This window comes from Haliaeetus albicilla, chromosome 13 (genome assembly GCF_947461875.1).
Source record: "Haliaeetus albicilla chromosome 13, bHalAlb1.1, whole genome shotgun sequence".
Classification (NCBI taxonomy): Eukaryota; Metazoa; Chordata; class Aves; order Accipitriformes; family Accipitridae; genus Haliaeetus; species Haliaeetus albicilla.
The window spans coordinates 23,492,625-23,515,625 of NC_091495.1; the positions used below are offsets into that span (position 1 = coordinate 23,492,625).

Below are 23,001 nucleotides of genomic sequence, written 5' to 3' on the forward strand. Positions count from 1 at the left end.
TTTTGTGATAAAATAATTTCTAAAATTCCACTCTGTTCATTCTTCAGCCCTAATACAAAGTCAATCCTATTACTATTTGCATTTAAAATGCTTCATAAATGGATGAAACCACAGTTTTGTAATGGCAGACATCAATGGAAATCTCTTATGTGAATAAAAAAATGAAACCAACATATGTTAAAACATATCTGTTTACATATTTTAAACCTAACAGGTAGACCAGCAATAAAAAGCTCTCTAGAAAACAGAGTTGAAACAAAGACAGCAGGAAGTTCAACGTTAAGGCAGACAGCGTTTAAAGGTATTTAATTATGAAAGCAAACCTTTTTCCGCCTGAATTACAGTGAACATTCACAAAGTCTCTAGTTATTGCCTGTTAATAACAAATTTTCAGGCTGATATTTAGGCCCAACTTTGTCAAATCTGAGTAGGACTTGGAAAATAGGGACTTTGAATGAGTAATGTAGGAGAGATGGAAAGGCTCTGTTTGGTTTTCTGAGAGTGCTTAGCATGTTCACTTCTAAATTCAGGTGCCTTTAAAGGTTTCTTCAACAGTATCCTGAAAATAACTAGTCATTTTTGAAAAGGAAGACTATCAATCCTGTAGTCAGCACTTAAGATTTGTGGTAAGCATGCTACAAATTCACAGATAGGAGGCTGACATATGTTCCAGTCTCTGTAATGCGTACTGCTTTCACGAGATGTAAGAAGTACATTTACAGGAAGGTACACCTTCAGAATAAACAACTCTTCCTATGACACACGCACGATTATATATATGTGCATGTTTATACATGTATACATATATGTATACATATGTGCTTACATACACACACACAATATAAACAAAAATAATCAGATTAATTTCTTGAAATAATTTTTGAAACACAAAGCGTGTAGTTTGAGTAATCACACTGAAAACAACTCCATACAGTTGATGGCAATTTTTTCCTCTTTAGAATAAGATTTTCCTATCAAATTCCAGTTTATTTTTAAGTTCAGAGAATGCAAGTTGTACACTATCAGCTGTTACCTTTTCCCTATTTCGTACGCACTTCTGGTATAGAGCTCTGCATGAATTCAGATGAAGAAAAGTTAAATACTTGTATATTATTTTAATTTGTATTACTCTGGAAATAGCATGAGTTTTTTTTAGCTTCCTTTTATCCCCTGAAATACATTATGTCCATCTGTACTGTCATTCATACAGCCACTGATATTGAGACAGAAATACTGAACAGAAGAGCTAAGTCAAAATAATTTCAGAGTGACTATACCTTGTTAGGTAGTACTGCTCCAAAGCAGGATAAACTTACTACCTGTTTTTTTTTTCTCTGCTTTATTTATTCTGAAAATAATTAGAAGTGTAGTTTTAACCAATGTATGTACATATCCGAAAGCTAAACTTATATTCAAATACAGAGGATACATTTACAAGCCATACACCATTTTTAGATCTGAAAAATTATTCCAAGCTTGCTTTCTTTCCAAGGCACTTCTGGTACAGAGCTCTGCATGCAGGATGGGATGAGAGCTGCTTGCCTTTCTGAATGTACCAGTCAGTGTGCTGGAAGGAACATCGAGGACAATGTGATGTGGAACACAACATTTACTGGCATTTATTCGGGATGACCTGCCTGAGTCAGTGCAGCCTCACTAGACCTGAGAACATTGACTTCTGCTCATGAGTAATGTCCCAACCCAAGAAAACCTTTTAGCACCACACCCAGCTGTATATGCTTCCTCTGTGTAGACACAGCCCTCTGGGTGAATCAGAATATCTTCCCTGGGTTCTAACCACCAGTGGCTGAAAATACATCATATGTTGAACCCTATTAGGTCAAAGGCTTATAAACAACCCCTCTTAAGCCATGGAAATAAATTCTTTTTCATACATCATATTTCCTTCAAGCTTTACTGGCTTTATATTCATCTTCAAAACCCCGAGACTGTTGCTTTCCCTGTGTGGGTAGGTAGAAGTTGAAAAACTCTTAGACTCATCCATTTTGCTTCTATTTCACACCAAATTAGCTCTAATGGCAGATAGATGACAAAATGGGTAATCCCCAATATTTCTAAAGTAAAAAAGAAAAAAAGATCGGAAGTACCTGAAGTTCCACTGTGAACTGTAAGCCATTCCTGTGAAATATTGCTTAATTGAGTCCATGCTACACTAAGTAATTGTTATCATATAGCTGTATATAGAGCACTTGAAAATAACATAGATGTTATAGAGATATCTGTAGGTGTGACAACTACCTCAGGAAAGGACTGTCCAGTTTTGCTAAACCCTTGAGGATTTTGCAGCTGTCATGAGAGTGGTCTGAGTGAAAAACATTCCCATGTTAGATGACAGATGGTCCCCATAAGATGGAGAGCTGGAAGGTCTGCAGTCTGTTTAGGAAATGTTCCTTCCTCTTTCCATACTAGCAAGTTTTTCTGACAGCCAGAGCTTTTATATTAACACTGTCTTCATGACAATGGTCTCCTAGAGCTATTCTGAACCAAATGCTGCTGGCATGAGTACAGAAAATGAGTACCATACAAAACTGAGGTGGCTTTTGTGTCTGTAAAGTTTTAAAAGGCCCCTGTGATAAACTCCAAAGAAGCAGTATAGGCTCACCTTGTATCTGAGGAAGATGAAAATGCCACTAATACAAAGAAAGAGGTAGCAAGAACATACCTGGTAAGAGATTTACATCAGGCGTTCAGTCTCATGGACGAAGTGGCTGAGATCTTCTGGGATCGTTATCTGTTCTGAAAAGCCAGTGTCTCCTGAACGGTGAGCCAGCTCCTGCCTCTCCATCTTCCACACCATGTATATTGTTTGTACATATTTAAATTGTGTACTTTTAAGTCTCTGCAGATATGTCCGCTCTATTACTATTACTATTATTATGACAGGAAAATTGTTGTGCTGTCATAACACTAGTCATCCCACTCTTAAGGAACGCACTGTCTGTGGCTAGTAGGCCTTCCCTATATTAGGTGAAAGACAAAGTTGTTTATATTCCTTCCACACATCTAAGAGAGAGAGGCCCAAGTGAGGAAAAAAATCTGTGCTGAGAAAACATGTGAAATACTGGAGTGGAGAGACATTGGAAAAGCAGAATGACTTTTTCATTTGACCACCAAAGAAAAATAATTTTCAAAAGAAAAAAAAAAACAAAATGGAAGGGAAATAAAGGCCTTCTCACAGACCTCTTTAATATTCTATATGAAATATTAACTTCCCATCTATTATTATTAAATGCTAGGCAGAAGCCATTACACAAAAATTAATGCGGCTTCATGTTCTGCACCTCCAACCTTCAAATATAGAAGTGTCTCAGGTAGACTCAATGGAAATTATTTTCTTTTAAATCAAGACAACTGAACTCAAGTCTCATGCTTTCAAGTTGATAGTGGGATATAATTCTGGTTTAAAATGTGCCATAAGATCACAGGAAAAATGGTTTTTCTGCCACCGAACAATTCCACACCTAAACACTTTCTTCCTAATAAAATGTAGTGCTGGAACAAAATAATAGTTTCAGAGATTTTTTTTCTTTTCCTTTGTGAATAAAGTAAATCCTATCAAAATATAATTATAAAAAGACAGTAGTGGTGGGAGTCTGTCACAAAACTCACAGCCTGTTTTTTTCAGTCAGGTGGGCCCCTCACCACACATATGAGCAAAATGGGAGTATCTCCAGCAAATTCACTCTGCACAAACTTTAATGCCTCTTCACTTTCTGGGCCATTTCAATGAAGAAGTGTTTTGGAGTTAGCTCTCCTTCACCAGCAGGTAAACCTGTTGCTAAGATAATTTTTGTGGGAGCCTCATGTTAAAATACTGCCAGCAAATAATTTATTCTCCATTCTAAGAAGCTTTACAAGGATACGAAGCTTTACAAGGATACAAAGGCGTCAAGATGGTTTCCCCCTTCACACACTGAAGTAACATGCTTTTACTGCTGCTTCAAATCCAATTAATTGTTCGGTTTCCTTTTACCTTCTAACTTTCTCTTCAGGGAAAGTATTCTTGCCATTTAGTAATGGTATAATTTTAATGACGATACCACAGACAGCGCATACACAGAATATAGATAACCACATTTTTGGAGATTGCACCACTCCATACAGAAGAAAGCCAAAATCATGATGAGTGAGGAAACTATTTTGCCTAGGTTTCTGGAAAACCCTGAAAAAATCCCATTTTAAGAAGAGCTGTAGCAAAGATGCTTAAAAATGAAACAATTCAAAATGGTCTAGATGAAAATAAGTTATTCAGGTCTAGTCAGACGAAAGTATTTTAGATTAGATCGCAGTTTTATTGCTGCCTTAGTGGGGGGAAATCTCCATGCCTGTAAAAGGCCCAAATGAAGTGCTAGTCTATCGCCCATGCGACACAAGTTATGTATTTTTGAATATAATAATGCTTGAAGTAATAACTGTTTGTAAATCCTAATGCAGCAAACATCCTGCTACTTTGATGGTATTACAAGAATAACAAAAAAGACTAAATTCTTACACTCAGGACCCCACTCCTACTCCCCTGTAAGCAACTGACACCAAATTAAAATCAGAAAGTGCCTGATGACCGAGTGAGCCACCTCAGGCCCTAGCCCTGCCTGCAGCCCATCCCGTGCCCATGGCTCTCCCTGCCATGACAGCCTGCCCTCACCTAAGCTTCCCACCACTGATAGGCCAGCCTCAGAGCTCCTCTGATTGGCCAGTGGCAGACACATGCACCCTCTGATTGGCTGTGTGCCTCACTGGTGAGGGCGAGAGGCTGGGCCCAGCTCCTGCCTCTGCTGCGTGCTTGTCCATCTCCTCCTGCCCTGGTGCCTCTCCTGCCCCTCAACATCGGTGGGCTGTCCCACAGAGGCCTGGCACCTGGGTGTGATGCAGTCAGGCAGAACTAATCCTCAATAATCGCCTTATAAATACAAGGCGATGCAACAAGGCGAAATTCCACAGGGAATTTCCAGAAAATCTGGGCCTGAGGAACCAAAACATGGAACTTTTGTGAGACAGGGAGAGCAGATAAGAATCTTAAAAAGCAGCCTGAACTCTGAAGAAGGCTGACCACAAGAACAGCACTGTACAGAAAAGTGTTTATTGAAAGTGTTGTTGCATTAGAATTGTTACCATTTCATCAGCAAAAGCTCTGACAAAAGAAACATGTCATTATTGTCTTCCTGTCATGAAATCTGCTCCATATGTCAGCACTGGTCTCTCAGCTGGTTGCTCAGTTCCTGAAGTTCAGCAATCATGTTGTCCATAGTTGTCACCTCATCAGCTATCTCACTGTGAATCTCATTACTTGTTACATCTACAAAAAGCTGCTGCACAACAAAAAGAAATACATTATTTTAAAATATATATATATAGTTTCTCTGCTTCAGCCTAGAGACGGAATACAGAATGCTCATCACCACCACCCTGCCTTTTGTATTTTTGGTATCTCTCTCTTTAAAAAGGCCATTTTGTGGCTAATAAACAGAAGATGCATATATATACACACACACACATATATAGATCTGAGGTCTGTGTCACACACCTGATATTTTGCCAAGGGGCTGAATCCTCCTGTGGAAGCTGGGTTTCTGCTCTGACCTGGCTGCCTACTCTGACTCCTGATCCCCTTGAAAGTAAAGGACTTTACCATGAAACCCAAATTAAAAGACCATCTCACATAACTGTCACTGCAGTTTACAAACCCACCTGCTGATAAATTAGTAGTTGTGAATTTTAATGGCCATTTTCCCCAGTGTCATATTCTGTTGCATCATTTTCTCCAAAACCTCAAATAAACATGTTTTAACACTTGATGTCAAGACACGCATGGGTGCAGATATTCATCTGTGTGTAATTAAGTTATACAAGAGAAAACAAAACACTACAGAGTAATAAAAATAGTTTGTTCTCAAAGACCTTGAGACATTAACAGAAACACAAAGCAGCTAACTCATGACCAGTCATAATCTTCACATATTTACAGGGAAACCATGGGAGAGGAATGCTAAATGACTTGTCGAAAGCCTTGAGATACGCAAGCTCTGACTGGAGCTTTGTGCATGCTGCACCAGATCACGTTGCTATTGTAATGCCAGGACCTGTCATTTGACTCAAGTAATATGGAGGCTGTGTGAGGTACCACTCCACAGAAATATGGTGGTGAAGGACCCCAAACATATGTTCCCCCTTCATTATGTATAGGGAGAGTAATTCACACTTCATTTGACACAAACGAAAAGCCTACATTTAGAGACAAAAACAAACCCAGAAAACAAAAGTTGCTCTGGAGTACATCTGTACATCATTATATCATCAAAACATAATGGGACAATACAGATACATATATAAACAAAAATGTACATAAAAAGCCTGAACCAAGGTCTTCAATGTGCCTCAGAACAGTGTTGTCACTGAACAAAGGAACATGTTACACAAAAATAGGAACAAGTTCCTGCGACAAGTACAGAAACTTTTCTGACTTTCAGCCCCAAAACCTCACACTGGTAATGTGACAAAAAAGTTTGGTTCTTTCTAAGACAGTTAAATAAATCAGGATGATACAATTAGTTTTTGCTTTTGTTTTTTTTTCCCCACACACAGTTAAAGAGATCTATTCAAGTAGATGGAGCCTGGGGAAATTTCACACACCATCATTCTTTGGGCTTTGTGCCCCATGTTTCCACACAACAGTACCCACATTTCATGCATTTACGATACAGCTCCATGACCTTTCTCCTTTTCGGAGATCCCACCTGTCAGATCCAAATGATCCATGGGGCAAGGAGCAGAAGAGAGCCCACCATGCTATTTACCAGAGCACGCGACTGCCCAGAAGGCTGTGTACAGAAAGGAGCCCATTAACAACACATTTTCGAGTTGCAGCCTTCAGCAGACTGTGGGTGCATCATGAGGCTGGCACAACACAGGAGCTGGAATGTCAGAGATAGAGATCCCAGGAAAGGCAGGAAGTCTGAGAAGTGACATTGTTTCACCTATACAAAAACTACTGTTTTGTTGCAATTGCATGTCCTGACTACAAAATTTTGGACTTTTATCCTTTAAAAGTTACTTTCACTTTTCCTTTATTCCTTCTGAAATCTTAACTACTGAGTCTGCTCTTAGCCCATTTTTTAAAGTCCTTTTCTCTGTTAAAAAGAAGATGACAACCTCCCCCTCCCCCCCCAATATTGACTCACAAGGCAGCAAAAGGGGATGCTGCAGTCAAGCTTGGACAGGCATAAACTGTGCTAAACTGTTTGTGCATAGGATCTTACAGAAGATGACTGAGTTTTTAAACCACAACACACTTTGGAAATTCAATATGACTTCAAATTAAAAATAAGATGGCATTTTGGAAAGTATGCAAAAACAGTGAGGTCACACCAACAGCTTTATCTCTAGCATGTCAGTTTTCTCAGAAGTGCCATAAAATTTAGAGGCACTATTACCTGCCAATAATATAGATGTTCATTTAATTAGTGCCTTCAGGAATTAAGAATACAATTTACCAGACTCACCTATTCTTAAACTTTCAGATACTGCATGATCTTGCATAATATAAACCACCTGTACTTGTATTTATGTAATTTATGTCAAGTAGTCTTGCTTTCTCTATAGTCATGCTCAGTCTACACACTTTTTTTTCTAAACCATTTTGTGAATCGCAACAAAACATATATGTTGCGGCTTTTTTCACCACATTCCAAAGAATTATGTATGCCAGTATCTAAAAGCACAGTTATGGAGCCAGCTTGTGTCTGCTTATACAACTTTCCTAGGCTTTTATCCTTAAAATTATAGGACTTAAAAAGAGAGTGAGCCAAGTTTAGCACACTGATGATGGATCAACACTTTGTAACACAAGCACACATTATAAAACTTATGCTCTGTACTTCACATTTACTAAACCCCACACACAGCCAGGAAGAATACTTCTTTAAGACATTAAGTGTATTTTGAATGAAAATGTGTTCCAGATCAGTCCACAGTTAAACAATGGTTGTGTCTCACGTTGTAAAATGAAGGGTAAAATTAGGATAATAATGGTGCAGAAACAGACATGGCTCTTTGGGTGCCTGGCAATGGAGGCACGACTCCAAAAACAAAACATATGATTCAAACATGATGACATTTTCCAAAGAATTAGTATCTGAATTGGTAGGGTATCCCTGAAAACCTTATTAAAAATTAGTTCTCTCTTTTAATAAATAACTGTTTTTAAAACACTTCAAGTGATGCAAAGTAGTCCTGACACATTTTGGTCCTTTCTGCAGGTTTACATCCATTCTTTCTGAGACTGCCATGCTTCCCCCATGACTACTCACATAAGGAACAGGTCTTTGAAATGACTGATTTCTTCCAAACATTCAAATGTTTGCCCAACATTTTAAGTAAAATTCTAACGTACTCATAAAATGTCAATGCTATCTCTTAGACTAGTAGGTTTATTTCAGTCAAAGCCTGGCAGGAAGAAGGGAAATAAAAGTCTACTTAAAACTGCAATCCTTAATAGCATAGTGGTGAATATCCATCTGATGATGCACTGGGACAAGCAGGTATTATTTGTCTGTAATTGACCCAAAACAGAGAAATGGTTTCTGGCAACAGAACAAGGGTTCCTAGCTTTCAAACATTCCTACCTTTGCTTTGGATGACAAGCCACGTAAGTTGAGCCGAGCTGAAGAAAGCATCTGCAAAGCTTCCTGATGATTAGATTTGTTCTTACTGCATTTTATAGCCACTAGAATCCAAACACAGAAGGACCACAAAACAAAAAAGGCATTACCTCTATAGCAATAATCTTTAAACAACAACATTTAATTAAAAATCTTGATACCTTCCATAAACATTTTTTAATGCAATATCCCCCAAAAGAAACACAAAGAAAAAGAATGCCAAGTTATTTTGAGAAGATAACTATAAACCCAACAGGTATATGTATCCTTCTTAAATATAAGCATAACAGCACAGCCAATAGTCTTACTGAGTCTAAGTTTTGTCCATCTCCTGACTGGCACAGTCAATCAAACTTAGGTGGTGATTTGAGGACTGAGATGAACATTTTCACTTGCATTATGAAATTGCTAGACCATGAAATTAATTGATTCCTTTTTTACCAGTCATATGACTCACGCAACACCATTTCTGCCTCATTCCAAGTATATTTTTGTAAGCACTATCAGGATCGTGCTCTCTGTTAGAGGACTCCCAGTAGTAGGAATAAATATAATGGGTAAAGTATAGTATTATTTTGTTACTAAGCTTAATAAATATTTGCTATATTCTTCATGAATAATAAAAGTTCTTTTCAGGTAGAACGTACCATGTGCAATCTCTATAGCTCCTTTCACCACTTCTTTAAAAGAAGAAACATCTTTCTCCCAATCACTTGATTGAATTTCACATTTATGTGCCTTAGTGAGACACTGCAGTGACTGCAAGGAGGAAAAGACCAAAAAGATCAGTATTTGAGAAAACAAACTGGGAGACTAATTTAGTTTTAAGTATCTACAAAACTAGTACTCAATCCAGAAAATGAATGTATCTTTACTATGCTTGATTTCCTGTGAGTTGGAGTAGTGTCCTCTGCAACAGTAAGCACCAGCTGTAACACAGATGTTCTTCACCCATATCGCATCTCAAGTATGAGAGGCATATAAAGTAACATGTGTCTAATTTTTATCTTTTAAAAATCTGTCTAGACTGATGGATGTGACCCATGTTTGCCAAGTCATCATAATTAAATGCACATGAAAAATGGAAAAATACTTGTACTCACACTTTAAACAGCATTTTGTACCTAAAAAAATTATAACTGAATACATCAAAGCTTTCTTTCTGTATACGTATTCTTGGCGAATAATGTATTTTACAGACGCAGCTATTAGCTGCCATACTGCTCTGGTTCTCAGTGAGAACAGGAAAAATAAATGTAAATAATATGGAAGGAGGGTCCCATTAAGGAAAAAAAAACCATGAAAAATTTAAGCAGAAGAAATTAATTTTTGCTTTTGAGTTTTGTTTTCTTTCTACAGCATCAGAAATACAAAACAAAGACATGCCAGAAGTTATATTGCTTGTTTCAATGACAAATCTTTTTAAAGAGTTTAAATATCACATAAAGGAATAACAACTTTCAGTGCAGTATGCGTACATGAGTACAATAGAGACTTTGGATTGCTGACCAAAGATTAAATTTGAGGGTCATGACCCCAGAAGCTTCTACCTTCTCTCTCTCACCAGAGTTCCAATCACTATGGCACTAATGATTGAACTGTTCATGCTGCAGTAAATGTACATTAAGTCAAACCAGAGCAAATTAATTTTTTTCATAATAGCCTAGGTTATAATGGGTAGCGGTTCTGGCCAGCAGAGGCAAGAACTTCCAAGAGAAGGAACAACAGTTTTTACAGCAATCTGATTTCAGTCTGCACGTGTCTGAGTCAGAGCAGCAATTTAGGGGGGTTTTGCTGACAGATGTCAGGGAGGGGAAAGAATTCAAAGTCTTGTAGGCTGTTTGTTTGTTCTTCTGGAACCTGGATTTATCCTGGAAGGAAACAGTTACGAGCCGGGGAAAGTTCAAGGAACAGAAGGGTTTCATAGCCTGGGTATGGATCAGCAGGAAACCTGAAGGTTGGAAAGATTCCTTGGTGGGAAAGGGGTGGACTGGACTGCATTCAGCATAGGAAAGAATGAAGTACTGAATGAGGTGGCAGGTCGGATACATAAAAGTGTAAAAGTAAATATATGCTAAGCTAAAGAAAAAAAACCACAAACCCAACACTTCAATAGTTTTACACTCCTAACTTGTAAATCCTGTCTGATTCAATTTACAAAGCACTGATGTGAATTGTAACTGTAGACTCTAGGGATTCATGGCATTAAATACAGCAGCACAGCAGAAAGGTAAAAAAAACCCAACAACCCACCCACCCTTTACAACAACCAGACATACAAGGTTGTTCTTTCAAATGGAATGTGAGGAACAAAATTGGTTAAATATAATTAAATCTGCACTAAAATATGGAATAAAGGCCAAACCCTATATTTCTAAGGAGGTACATGACATTATGATAGATCTGTTCCCATCTCTTTGTCCTGTGATGCCACATACAGTCAATAATGCCCTTTCAGAATTCATTGACCTTTTGCATAATAAATATGGGTGGAAAACTGCAACAATACATCTGGAATTTTTCTACAGATATATTCACTTAATATCTGACTGACACATGATGGTGCTTGTGGCTGTGAAGCCAATAAATACTATTTTTAACATTTTTACTTTATAATATGGTATCAGAAAAGCTACCAGTTATTATCTAATGTATTAAAAATTAATTTTTACACTGTAAATTAATATAAGCTGTGGCTGTAGGCAGTTTTGCTCTTTTGTGATCTATATCTATGGTACTGTCATACCAGGATACTTGGATACACACGTAAGCATACCTGAAATATTTATAAACATCATTCCATTTTGCAGGGCAAGCTAGACCGTAAGCACGTTCCATAACCAGTCTGATTAGGAAACACAGTTAAAGTCCTGTCTACTCTACAAATTGAAACCATGTTTTCAACTGGGTTAGTGAAATATACTGTGATGTAACCAGATTCTGAAATGATTACATTTATAGTATAGACAGGGCCTCTGCTACTTTGCATGTCTGAGTAAGAATTTAAGGATATATTACAGGATATTGCAGTGTCTGTATTCCTGAATTCTAAATAGGCCAAATCCCTTTTATTGTTCAGCTGTAAAGAAAAATAGGGAAGGAAAAAAGGGAGGAATTGGAGGTAAAATGCACACGGGCAATGACTAAACAAGGCATTTCACAGAGCAGAGCATAAAGAGGAAGACAGTGAGCGAGGCCTAAATAATAATAAGTTTAACCCCACAGGCATACAATTTGTAGGCCCAACCATCTGCTTAATACGCTTAACATCAAGTGACGAGCAATCCTCCAGACTGACATTTTTGCCCAGGCCAAAGGCATTCCCCCATTAGGAAACATACTGAATGTGTATTTTCAGCGTCACTGAAGATCTGATAACCCATAAGTATTTTTGGAGTGTGCAAGGCTATTTGTATTTTTGAAATTTAATACCAATGAAAAGCACACTCTAGCATACAACAAAGAACACTTCTAGCAGCGCAGAGTGGTTATTTTGGAAATGCAATCAACTCAATTAGCTGGGAAGTGATAGGAGCAAGAGATGGAAGTTAACATAGCAAAACCAGAGACAGGTAAAGAGAAACCAGTGGTTCAACAGATTAAGAATTAAATAGCATTATTTAATTCGATTTTAAGCTAAGGGAGGACAAAGCACTTTTTCTCTGGGAACTCTAACTGTGGTACAGACTATCTTAAATGCATTTTGCCTTAGTGATTGCAAAGAATATAGATGGCTATACATATGATGCTACTGGATCATGCCATTAAGATCCACTTTTTTCCAGAAGCAGCAATATCTTGTCTTCAGAATCAAAGACTCCAATTTAAAAAAAGAAACACCACCACCACCATTAGATTATAGACATTAGATTGCTGCCAAGAAAAGTTTCAGAATACAAATCCAAGACAATGCACACATGCTATGATAGGATGTTTTAAAATAAAATACTGATAAAAGAGAGATTTTTTAAAAATCTGCAAAACCTGATGTAAAACATCTTGCTCCTATTCAATAATAAAAGTGTGTGCTGTAGGAACATGAAAAGCAGAAAATAAGCTTATAGTAACACTAAAGCAAAACACGGCCGGAACAAGAACATGTCTTACTATAGCACTACAGTTTGTTAGAGAACACAAGGTTTGTACCAGAAGTGTGTATCCATAAAAACGTATACCTCACAACACATTTACCTTTTCAATATCTTCACCACTATCATTCTGTCCATTTCCATAAAGTTGGGCATAAAGTCTCCAGATCTCCCCATCATTTGTCACTCGTGAAGTTACTCTGCCGAAGAGCTCTTGCAATTTCCCCTTCAATCCACTTGCTACCTCTCCAGTGCGATCTGCCATACCATCCACTACGGCTCTGACCAGAATAGCCAGCACCTTAAAAAAGCAGCAGGAAGGAGTTTTTATTTCAACTCAAATCAACATCAGTATATAAAACGGTATCTGTAATATATAGTCTCTATTAATGATTCAGTAAAATACAAATATAGTACCACATGACAAGTACAGAATTTAGTAAGAAATACATTATTAGGGGAGTAATTCAACAAATTTAAACCTCATCTATAAGATTCTATGGTTGGTCAAGATAAAGAGGCCAAAGAGCTAAGACAGAAATTTGGGTTACTGGGACAGGCTAGTGTGAAAAAGAATTGTATAGGAAATTGTGGCAGTATCCTAAAGATATTTTCACCTTATAATACAGTTATAAGAAGATCAGTAAACAGGCTGAACCACATTAATTCAGGTAACGGAAGACACTGTTGTTTACAGGACCTCTATTTAACTACCTGCAGAAACTGAAAGATGTATAGTGGATGAGACAGAAACTGGAAGGCAACTGAATACCACCTTGAGAAACTCTGTGTTTAATGCACTTCTGGTGAATTACTAGTCAAGTCAGTTCAATCAAACTTTTTACAAGTACTCATTTAATGGCTGTACTTTCTGAGTCATTGGCTTGAGAATGTGTGATCTGACCTGCAGAAATGCTGAGCATGTGCAGCTGCTGGTGAACGCAATGGGAGCTGGGCTTTGCATGTATGAAATACTACACAATACCAACTGTCCCTGAAAAAAACATGAGTCTTCTTGTCCAAAACTGGACACTGAAAATTATAAAACAGTTTTGCTGTGCCTCAGTTCCTTCTCAAAAAATTGAGAAACAGTAAATATAAATTAAGACATTGGATCATATGGTGAATTAGAAGAAAATAAAACCCAGAAAAACTGTGGCTTATTAAATGAGAACTACCTGTTCTGTGTAGTGCATGAGACACAGAGACTGGGGAAGAAATAATGATAAAAACAAAATGGAAGTCTCATAAGGCTTCCAATTCAAGATAAGCCAGTAAAGGGTATACAAACACCTTCATGCTAGTACTTCCTAACTTGTGAGGCTATCATTTGGCAACTTTAATTCGTCAACATTTTTGTCCATGTGATATTAATACTTACAATGAAATCACATTAATAGCAATATTAATATCAAGAAAGTAATAAAACCATTTTCAAAGATGATCTGTGAATAGCCCCAAACCACATAAATATACCACTACTCTAGTAAAAATAGGACAGGGGTGCATCCTCGCAAACCAAGATGTAGCTAACTGGCAGAAAGTAATGCAAAAATTATGACAGTATCAAAATATATTACACTTACAATAAAAACATATGCAGTTTAGTATTTGTGATAAGTCATTTTCCTAAAACAACTTTTCTTCTATAGAATGACTCAATTAACATGCATCCCAAGAATTAATTACTGAGTTTTATCAGGTACAGGAAATCTTTGGCAAAACAACCCAAATAAATCAAAATGGCTGCTGATATGAAATAGATCTATGTAACAGAAAAGGTGAAAAGAAAAATTATACATCTCCCTGGTATCTTTTCAGAATCAATGTGAAATTGTAGTAGTATCTTAACATCAGCTAAACAGCTCCCCCCTTCTCTCTCCCAAACTGTAACAGTAGAGCCCTTATAAAATGATATGACAAACTGGCTGTTCGTTCTTTTCTTTTCTGTTAAAAAGCTCGGATTGTCACTGAAGAGAATAGAAAATATGATTACCTATTTATAATCCAAAAGTTCTGAAATTTGTATTACATTCATGATTTGGAATCTAAGGGACTAAACCCTATCATTAAATGAATCAGGTCTTCTATAATGATTTGCTAGAAAAACACCAGCAAATATTGATATTTCCATTACTACAGCATTGTAATAAAAAAAACATAAAAGAGATGTAAGAAGAAACATTAAACTATGTTTTCTTTTAAAACGGAACTAGAACTGGTCCTGACGATTCATACATACATGTATGACTTCTCAATCAATTTCTCAGTTTAACAAAATTGTTACTCAAAGTCCAAAAAGTTAGTTCACATGAATATCCTATATAGTTATCAAGTTTTAAAGACAATGATATTTTTTTATACATGAAAAAAAAAAGTTTCCTTAGTCAGTATGATTTAGCAACTGAAAAACTACCCATATTCCCATAGAATTCAGGCTTTGCTTACACTTCCATCATAATAATCTATCTCCTTTTTTTGTAATTCATCATGTAAGCTTTAGCACTACAGCAGTTAAAACTAGTGTGAAGGCCCAGATTAAAGGGTCCATTAAACAGTAATGAATCATTAACGCTACTTGGCTGTGCCCAGTTGTTAAATAAAGCTATTTCAAATTGCAAGTGAGTTGTGCTAATGATCACAAAGTATTAGCAGTGTAACAGAGCTTTCCATTTTAGACAGTTGTCTTAAGTGTTAAATTTTAATTTGTATCTCCGAGAGATTTTAAACTGCCATATATACTAAACTACTAAAGCAATGTTCTGTTGCCCAGGATCCCAAACAAGCAGTAGAGCTTTTTTTTTTTTTTTTTTTAAAATGCTTCTTTTAATGAACTGGACTCCATATGTCCACTGTGCATAGAGTTTGTGTTTCATATGACATCACACCACCTGCATTCCTCCTTCTCCTTTGCTTTTGTGAATAATGTGTGTGTACTAAAAACTGAACAAAAACCACCATGGGACAAAACCTTAGAAACAAACCCAATAATTTTTAAATGCTGTGTTTGCTATTAGTGAATCTCATTCCACAATTGTCCTCCAAACAGCTTCTTTCACATAAAAATACACTTGGTCAAACCATTTTTAGAAGCTTCACTAATACTAATCAAACTTGACAGTGCTTAAGTAAGAAGAGAACCCTCAGATACCAGATCCAAAATGACAAATCTGCAGTCTGTGAGCTTTCCCTATGCCCCTCCCAAATTAAAGCTTTATTATAAAGGCAATTGTCTTTAGTGAGCTACTTAAAAGAAAGAGAGCTCCAGAAATTATTAATTCCTACCCTCGCTCCTCAAAATCCCCTTGGAACATGCTCTTGCAGCCTTTTATTAGAAACAGTCTGGCAATATGAACCACTGAAATGAGGATGATATTTGATGGAAAGGATAACAGAAAAACTTTGCTAGATTCTCAAGAACACAGAATTGCAGAGAGGAACCATTTGTCCATACTTCTGAATTTATATTGTTTGACAGCACAGGATGAAGATCTGGATTCTGAAAGCAATGTAGCAAAACAGCTTTTCCACCCACAAAATAACTTTGTTATTCACAGAACTGCAACTTTCCAAGTAAAAAAGATTGCTTGCCTCCACAAGGATGCAGGTGGTGCAAAGTAGTATCATTAGCAGCTGCGGAAATCTTTCAGGTATATTTACCACCTCAGACTAATAATTCAGAGGCTAAATTGATGATTACAACAGGTAAGGCTTTCTCCTTGGGTCCTATTTAGTGACTGATCTACAGCTGAAACTACAGATAATTTAGTGAGCCTTTATGTTTTATTACATAACATCTATGTTAAATGTTTTAAAGGTCTATTTCTCAGTAGGTTCATGAATATTAAAAGGAATATGGAAATTTGAAGAATTTTTAGAACCATTAAGGAGGGAAGGTAAGAAAGATGCTTAAAACATTTAAGGGAAATACTAGGAAACAGACTTTTCAAAGTATGTCCTTTGCTGTAATCTTTTATTGCATTGTTGCTCATTTATAAAGAGCCCTTCAGCTTTTCCTTGTTTAACTCTCTCAGCAGAATCTGTACATACATATCTTCAAGCCTCATGATATCCTGATCTCAGAACCTTTGCCACAAGGATGACATCATTAAGTAACTAGAATAGCTTAGAAGCAAAATTTCCCAAAGCTGCATTCTGTACTCAGAAGTCTGGCACAAAAAGACAGCAATGGCCTAACAGAAATCACAGATGAAGATATGAATGCCTTACTGTTATTAGAAGAAATTAGCGATTTATGAATATGACTTCATACTATGCTGAAATAAAATTAAAAAATCTGATGTAACTACACAGACCAAGGACATTTCAAATTATATATTCAATTGCACGCTCTTAATTGATGCATTCAGTTTCACAAGGGGTATTCTGCAACAATGATTATGCTAAAAGTGATTGGCTTTCTGTTTTCACAAAGAATTGGAATCAATCACTCAACTTGTTTCTTCCAGTCCCATGCATTTTTATTTATTTATTTTTAAATTACTACCTTCTTTCTCACCACTATGTCTTCTAGCTTAATAGCCTATTGATTAAAATCTACAATGACTACAAATACTAAACATAACCTGAGAAAAGATCATACTATGTTGCAAGGAAAAAGAGAGGTATGCTTCCACTTACTCATGTTTCATGATTTTACTTTGTTAAAATACAATTGCACAAGATGGTTATAGAGCATCTCTATTTAAAACAGGCCAGCTGGCAAATGGGAGAGGCTCGAAATTAATGGTGAGCTTTGTAACCAATCTCAGCAGAAGCTTTTAGTTTTATGTGCTTTTTTTTGGTTTTGCTATGGGAATACTCTTCTCTTCCTTGTGAGATTATTGATTAAAGCCTTTCTGAAATTCTTTAATCAGGCTCTGAGGTTTTTCTTGGCCAACTAGCAAAATCCCTCTAATTGAGGAAACTTTATTAGAAGTTATGATGAAACCCAAAAGCACTTTACATATCAGAAGCCAAAGTTAAAATTGGGATGCAAAAAAAATTTTAGGATTCATAGCATATATATACTTCTGTAAAAATGATAAAAGTTGTATGAGAACAAGATGAAAAAAGAGTTATACAACAAAAATAGAAACTCAGTGCAAGCAATATCTCAAAATATTTTAATAAAATATCCTACATAAAATTTGACAAAACACACTAATAGGAGCCTATATCATCTCAAAATATATAAAATGGACAAATACACGTAGAAAGTTCTATTCCTGTCAGTTGTCAATCTGATTAAAATAATACAGTAGACCACCCCTAAAAATGTTATTTAAATTAACAACTGAGAAAAAAATTCATTAAAAAAGGCAACCATCTACAAGATGTTCCATGAGTGAACACACAGACCCCACCAGTACCACAATATTGTAGCTGCCAAACACATGAATCTTTACTATATATAAGACTATTTTCCAAAGACACTTTTTAGTGCAAAGGGAGTTTGAGACCCTTTAACGTTCAGCCATATCAAACCCAAAAGATTTAATTCATACAGAATGTTATGCTGTGCGTGGTTGGCTTTACAGTAGTAAGTATTGTACTCTGTGAGAGACTGAAAGAGTTCATGTCTCAAACATTGTGGTGGGGCAAGTTCTGCTTAAAGACAAACCCTGCACAGCGAGGAACCAAGGTGAAAAGCCCATCAGCTCAGACATCAGCAACAGGAGAGGGAGGGCGGTGCTGGAGGGTGCCCAGCTCCCTGCTCTGATACAAAGATCAAACAATAGCCACGTCTGCAGGGAAGGAGAAGGTACTCCACAAACCACCCCCAAGCCCCAAAGGCTCACAAACTGCTCATTCGCCTGACGAGTTCAGGTGCCCACCCGAAGGAGGAGCAAGGATGATAAAAGGACACAAACTGAAGCCCCAGGTGTGCAGCCCACCAGAACCAGACCCCTTGGCTGACTGAACCAACGCTGGACCCAGGACTGGTGAAATCTTTCTCTCTTCCTTCCTCTCTCGTTCCTTTTCCTTTTCCACAATCCCTACACCTCATCCCGTTAAGACATAAAACCATTGACCAAGTCTGGGACTAAGAGTGGATCCAGCCGCCCCTGGGCCCTTCTCTGAGGAGGAGTCTAGAAAGCAAGGGGGTCTGCTCTGAACCTCGTAACTCAATGGGAGGGATCTCCTTATTCCCTGAATTGATGTATATAGTTACCCTGGGTTACATGGTTTACAGAAGTAGTCTTATGCCAATTCCTGTTATGAGAAACCCTGCCACCTACTATCATGCCTCCCCAGTTCAGTTTGCTTCTGTCATGAATAAAATCTTTAACTGATCGTTTGGTGTTGTTTCACCTTCATTTAGCCCGAGGGAATTTCAAATTAAACACGACTCCCTGGTCTGTCCAGTCTGGATCGTGACCATACTCATGTGCAATTTGTTATTAAAAAGTAATCTGAAAAAAGTTTTTAAGATCCCTGCCCCCCATAAACAAATGAGACGTTTCCACAACCATAATTAATTCTCTCTGTTCTTTCTCCTCATCACTGAACTCAAACTCCCAAGATCCAGGAAAGCTACTTTTAATCATTTTATGGGATAAGAAAAGAAACATACTACTGGGATCAATGACCAGCAGCAGCTGGGTCCTCTTACCCTGGTACTACACATAAACTCTTTAAGAGCTCATAAGCTCTTCAACCCGATCCATTAATTTTGCAAAGGCTTTTGGAGGTGTTTTACTACTCTGCTTAAGGAATTCTTTCTTTGGCTTGCCTGTCAGATTCACCTTGCTATTTTCACTGAGTGTACAGAACCTGCTTGGATCAGGACCTGGTTTTAGGCAAGGTAACATCACAGCTGAAGCTGTTAAAGTAGGCTCTCAGGATTTTGTCCAGAGCATACATTTACAAACACAGAAGTTAACTGAACTACAGTGAAAGATGAGCAAAATACTTCCTTTGTTTTTCTTTGTTCTGATTTTTAAGAATCAATGTTCTGACTGTAATGCATCCAATCTATGAAACATAAATAACTTTCAAAGGCTCATTTGTGGAATTTTCAAACACATGGGAAAAGCTTACCTTTCTTTAAACTAAATAATTTATATTATTTCTGATACTAAAATATGCAGGAACAATATTGACAGATGGAGTTATGCACTGTGTTTTATTTAAGAATAGATCTTAAAACTGCAAGGATCGTATTTGTCCTTCCACAAAGTCTGAGGCAATCTGGATGCAAAGGTTTTCCTTTTTGTCCATTTTCATTTTAAATTCTTAGTCTTACAGTCCAGATGTCACAAAATTAAATGGCTTGCCTACAAGCTTCACTGGTATGTGTACTGTCATTACTGATACTATTAACAGCAGAAATCTCTCTCTGTTCACAAGAAAAATTAATGAACATACACAATGACTTAACACGAAAACTTCCCCACCTGTGTATCCTTGTACTTTTCTCTTAAGTCCATGAGCCGGTGATAAGCTTTAATTGCTTCTGAAAATTCTCCAACATCTGTACTGGTGAGAAGATAGTTCTCCCATATTTGCCAGTGCTCATAGTTGCACTTGAGAGCTTCTTGGAGGGTTCGAAATGCTTTGATTCTAATCAATAATAAAAAAGAAGTATAGAAAAGAAGATTCTATATTAAAGATTTAATATAGAAAATTTCTATATTAAAATCAGCTGGCATTGTATCAACTAAAAAGCTTACTTAAAAAATCTCATTTAGAAAAGAGCGCAAATGTAAAAGTTATTGTTCATAATTTACAACACTGATAATTCCTTAATCTCTCTTGCCAATTACTTTCTATCAGTTCACTCCATTTCTATGTTAGCGCTCATAATTACATTTTGACAAAAATTCATTATAATTGTGCCATCTATGTCAATATTTTCTTTTCTGAATTTTTAATTGGCACCACGAGAAAACAATCTTACTCATGCTGCAGTTGTAACACATGAAAAAGTTAAAAATCACTGAGTTCATGGCAGATGCAGAATGATATTCACTCATTTCATCACACAAAGGAAGGTTACTTAACAATAACAGCTTTTTGTGATTTATTTTAAACATTTGCATGTGGTAAATGTGCATACCCATTGCACAGAAGCCCAGCACTTTCAACCATTTTTTTCTTATGTCATCCGGAAGCTTTACCTACACTCCCTGTTCCCTGATGCTACACTGCTCAGTACGAATATGTCACAGCGGCCCCAAACACTACTAGCGTCCTTCACCAAAGGTGCTGCCCACCAAACCATCTCATAGTGGCAGGAGAAACTGTTGTGGAATAAAGGTGGAGAGAATAACTCTTATAAAGTCACTGTCAAGTCAGGAAGCATCTTTATTTTTTCAAATGGATCCACTGCAGGCAACTCTACCATTCCCTTACTCAGGGAGAGAAGTAATGGCATTCTCTGGTAAGGAACATAAAGACAGTTTTGCTGAATCAAGAATATGGGCTGAAAGCAGCTGCCCTACAGTTTACAGAGGTATGACCTCCTGCACAACATGCAACCAATGCTGCCAGAGAGGAGGCAGAAGGAATAAGTCATCTTAATGCAATCTGAAGCACATGTTGGTAAAGTCTGAGTGCCTACTGTTTAAAGCTTTAAAAGTACTGCTAAAAGTTTCACTAAATTTGAAACTTTAAAAAAAGCTTTGCTAGAGAACTAGAATGATACGGTTCTTAGGAGTTTGAGAGATTTAAGCTTACTTTCAGCTGGACAGTCATGATATGTAGAAAAAACACAAAAGAATAAATTCCTTTAAATGAAAACTTGAAACAGAGTTTTCCCAGGCTGGTAAAAATCTTCTTTGAAAGAGGTATGGCAATAAATCTCCTCTTAATAAAGATCATATAAAGATGGCTTGTTATAAAAATTTGCAGTTCACTTGCTCTGCTGCTTGAGTAAGTTGCTACAAGTGCTGTCCCTAAAGAAAGACAGCTCAAAGAAATTGTTGGTTGAGTTTCAAAAAGAGTGTTCAAGAGAATGTAAATATCCTAGCCAAGAAAAGGGAATATCTAACTAGTGGATCAGGCCATTAAAAGTTTGGAATGGCTGGGTCAGAGAAAAATGTAAATAACTGCCAATCTAAGCCCATAGTATTAAAAGACTTACCAAATACATGTGAAGAGAGATGACTAATAGAGCAAAATTATTGAAGGAAAACAGGTAATTTGGCATAGCTACGGCAGAATAGTCCACAGGCAGGATCTTCCCACATTCATTCCCCTTTTCTCTCTCTTGTGATATACTGATATATGTGATGCTGCCAGGTATATGTACTAACAGTTGGGTCTCCTCCACTGTTAACAGTCTTAGTAAGAGATTTCAGACCCTGATTTTGACAGATTATATTAGAAAAGAACAGAGACCTGCTCCTTCCTCTGTGGATTTTGCTACAATGGAAGCTGGGATCTGCCACAGCTCTCTGACAGGCTGGAAGATGCTCTGGCTGACTGATGTATTCTAATCACCTTGAGAAACTGTTTCTGAAACTGCTCTTCAACATCTGCAGGAGTAGCCTGTATGATCTTCCCCATCTTCTCACAAAAGTTAAGAAATTATCATGAGGGCGGATGCCAATCAGATGGAACTGTGAAATGTAGACAAGATACCAGAGGAATGGGATGGAAATTGTATTCCTCAAATCATCACTCTTGCTACACTAATAGAGTCCTATAGGTTCTCAAAACAAACCCCCTATGTATGTAATAAATTATATAATGATGTATCCTTAACCAGGGCAACAGTTAAACCAATTCATATCCAAACAGGAAAAAGTAGGCAGTACCAGTGCGTCACCTGTCTTGGAAATCAGGAATCCTTCACCCAAAGGACAGAGAGCTAGTCCCAGTTTGTTTTGAGAAATATGAGATCTAGATTTCAAAGGCCTCCTGGCACCCAGAGAAGTTTTTCTGGTAAACTGAAGGGTCTGTTTACATCACAACTGATTTTTCTGGAGGAAATTCAGAATACACAAAACTTCTAAACTCTTAAAAAGCAAACAAACCCCCAAAACAACAAAACCCCTTTCATTTGGGTGTCAGCAAGTTGTTTGCGTACTCTTTTCAAAAAGACTTACACATTTTATATTTGTCTGTTGTATGAGACTGCTAAGCCTTACCCAAATGCACAGTCCTTGAGCGGGACTGATTTAAGAGCCTGGTTGGAGTAAAGCTTGATTTTGATGACTGAGCAAAAGAAAACAATTAACTTAAATATCTTATTTTTGTTTTCCTTTTTTTAATCCTCCCCTCACTTT

General features: G+C 37.1%; 1 protein-coding gene across 2 annotated transcripts in view; it reads right to left on the minus strand.

Annotated features, from left to right (window-relative positions):
• Positions 1 to 5,085: 5,085 nt before the first annotated feature.
• Positions 5,086 to 23,001, minus strand: part of TTC27 (tetratricopeptide repeat domain 27) — a 142,282-nt gene continuing 124,366 nt past the window's right edge. For both annotated transcript variants that reach the window (XM_069800479.1, XM_069800480.1), the window contains 5 exons: positions 20,167 to 20,332; positions 12,870 to 13,067; positions 9,326 to 9,437; positions 8,643 to 8,743; positions 5,086 to 5,330 (listed from right to left, as the gene is read on the minus strand). In XM_069800479.1, the coding sequence (XP_069656580.1) occupies positions 5,208 to 5,330; positions 8,643 to 8,743; positions 9,326 to 9,437; positions 12,870 to 13,067; positions 20,167 to 20,332 (700 nt within the window). In that variant the 3' untranslated portion in view covers positions 5,086 to 5,207. The remainder of the gene's footprint in view (positions 5,331 to 8,642; positions 8,744 to 9,325; positions 9,438 to 12,869; positions 13,068 to 20,166; positions 20,333 to 23,001) is intronic.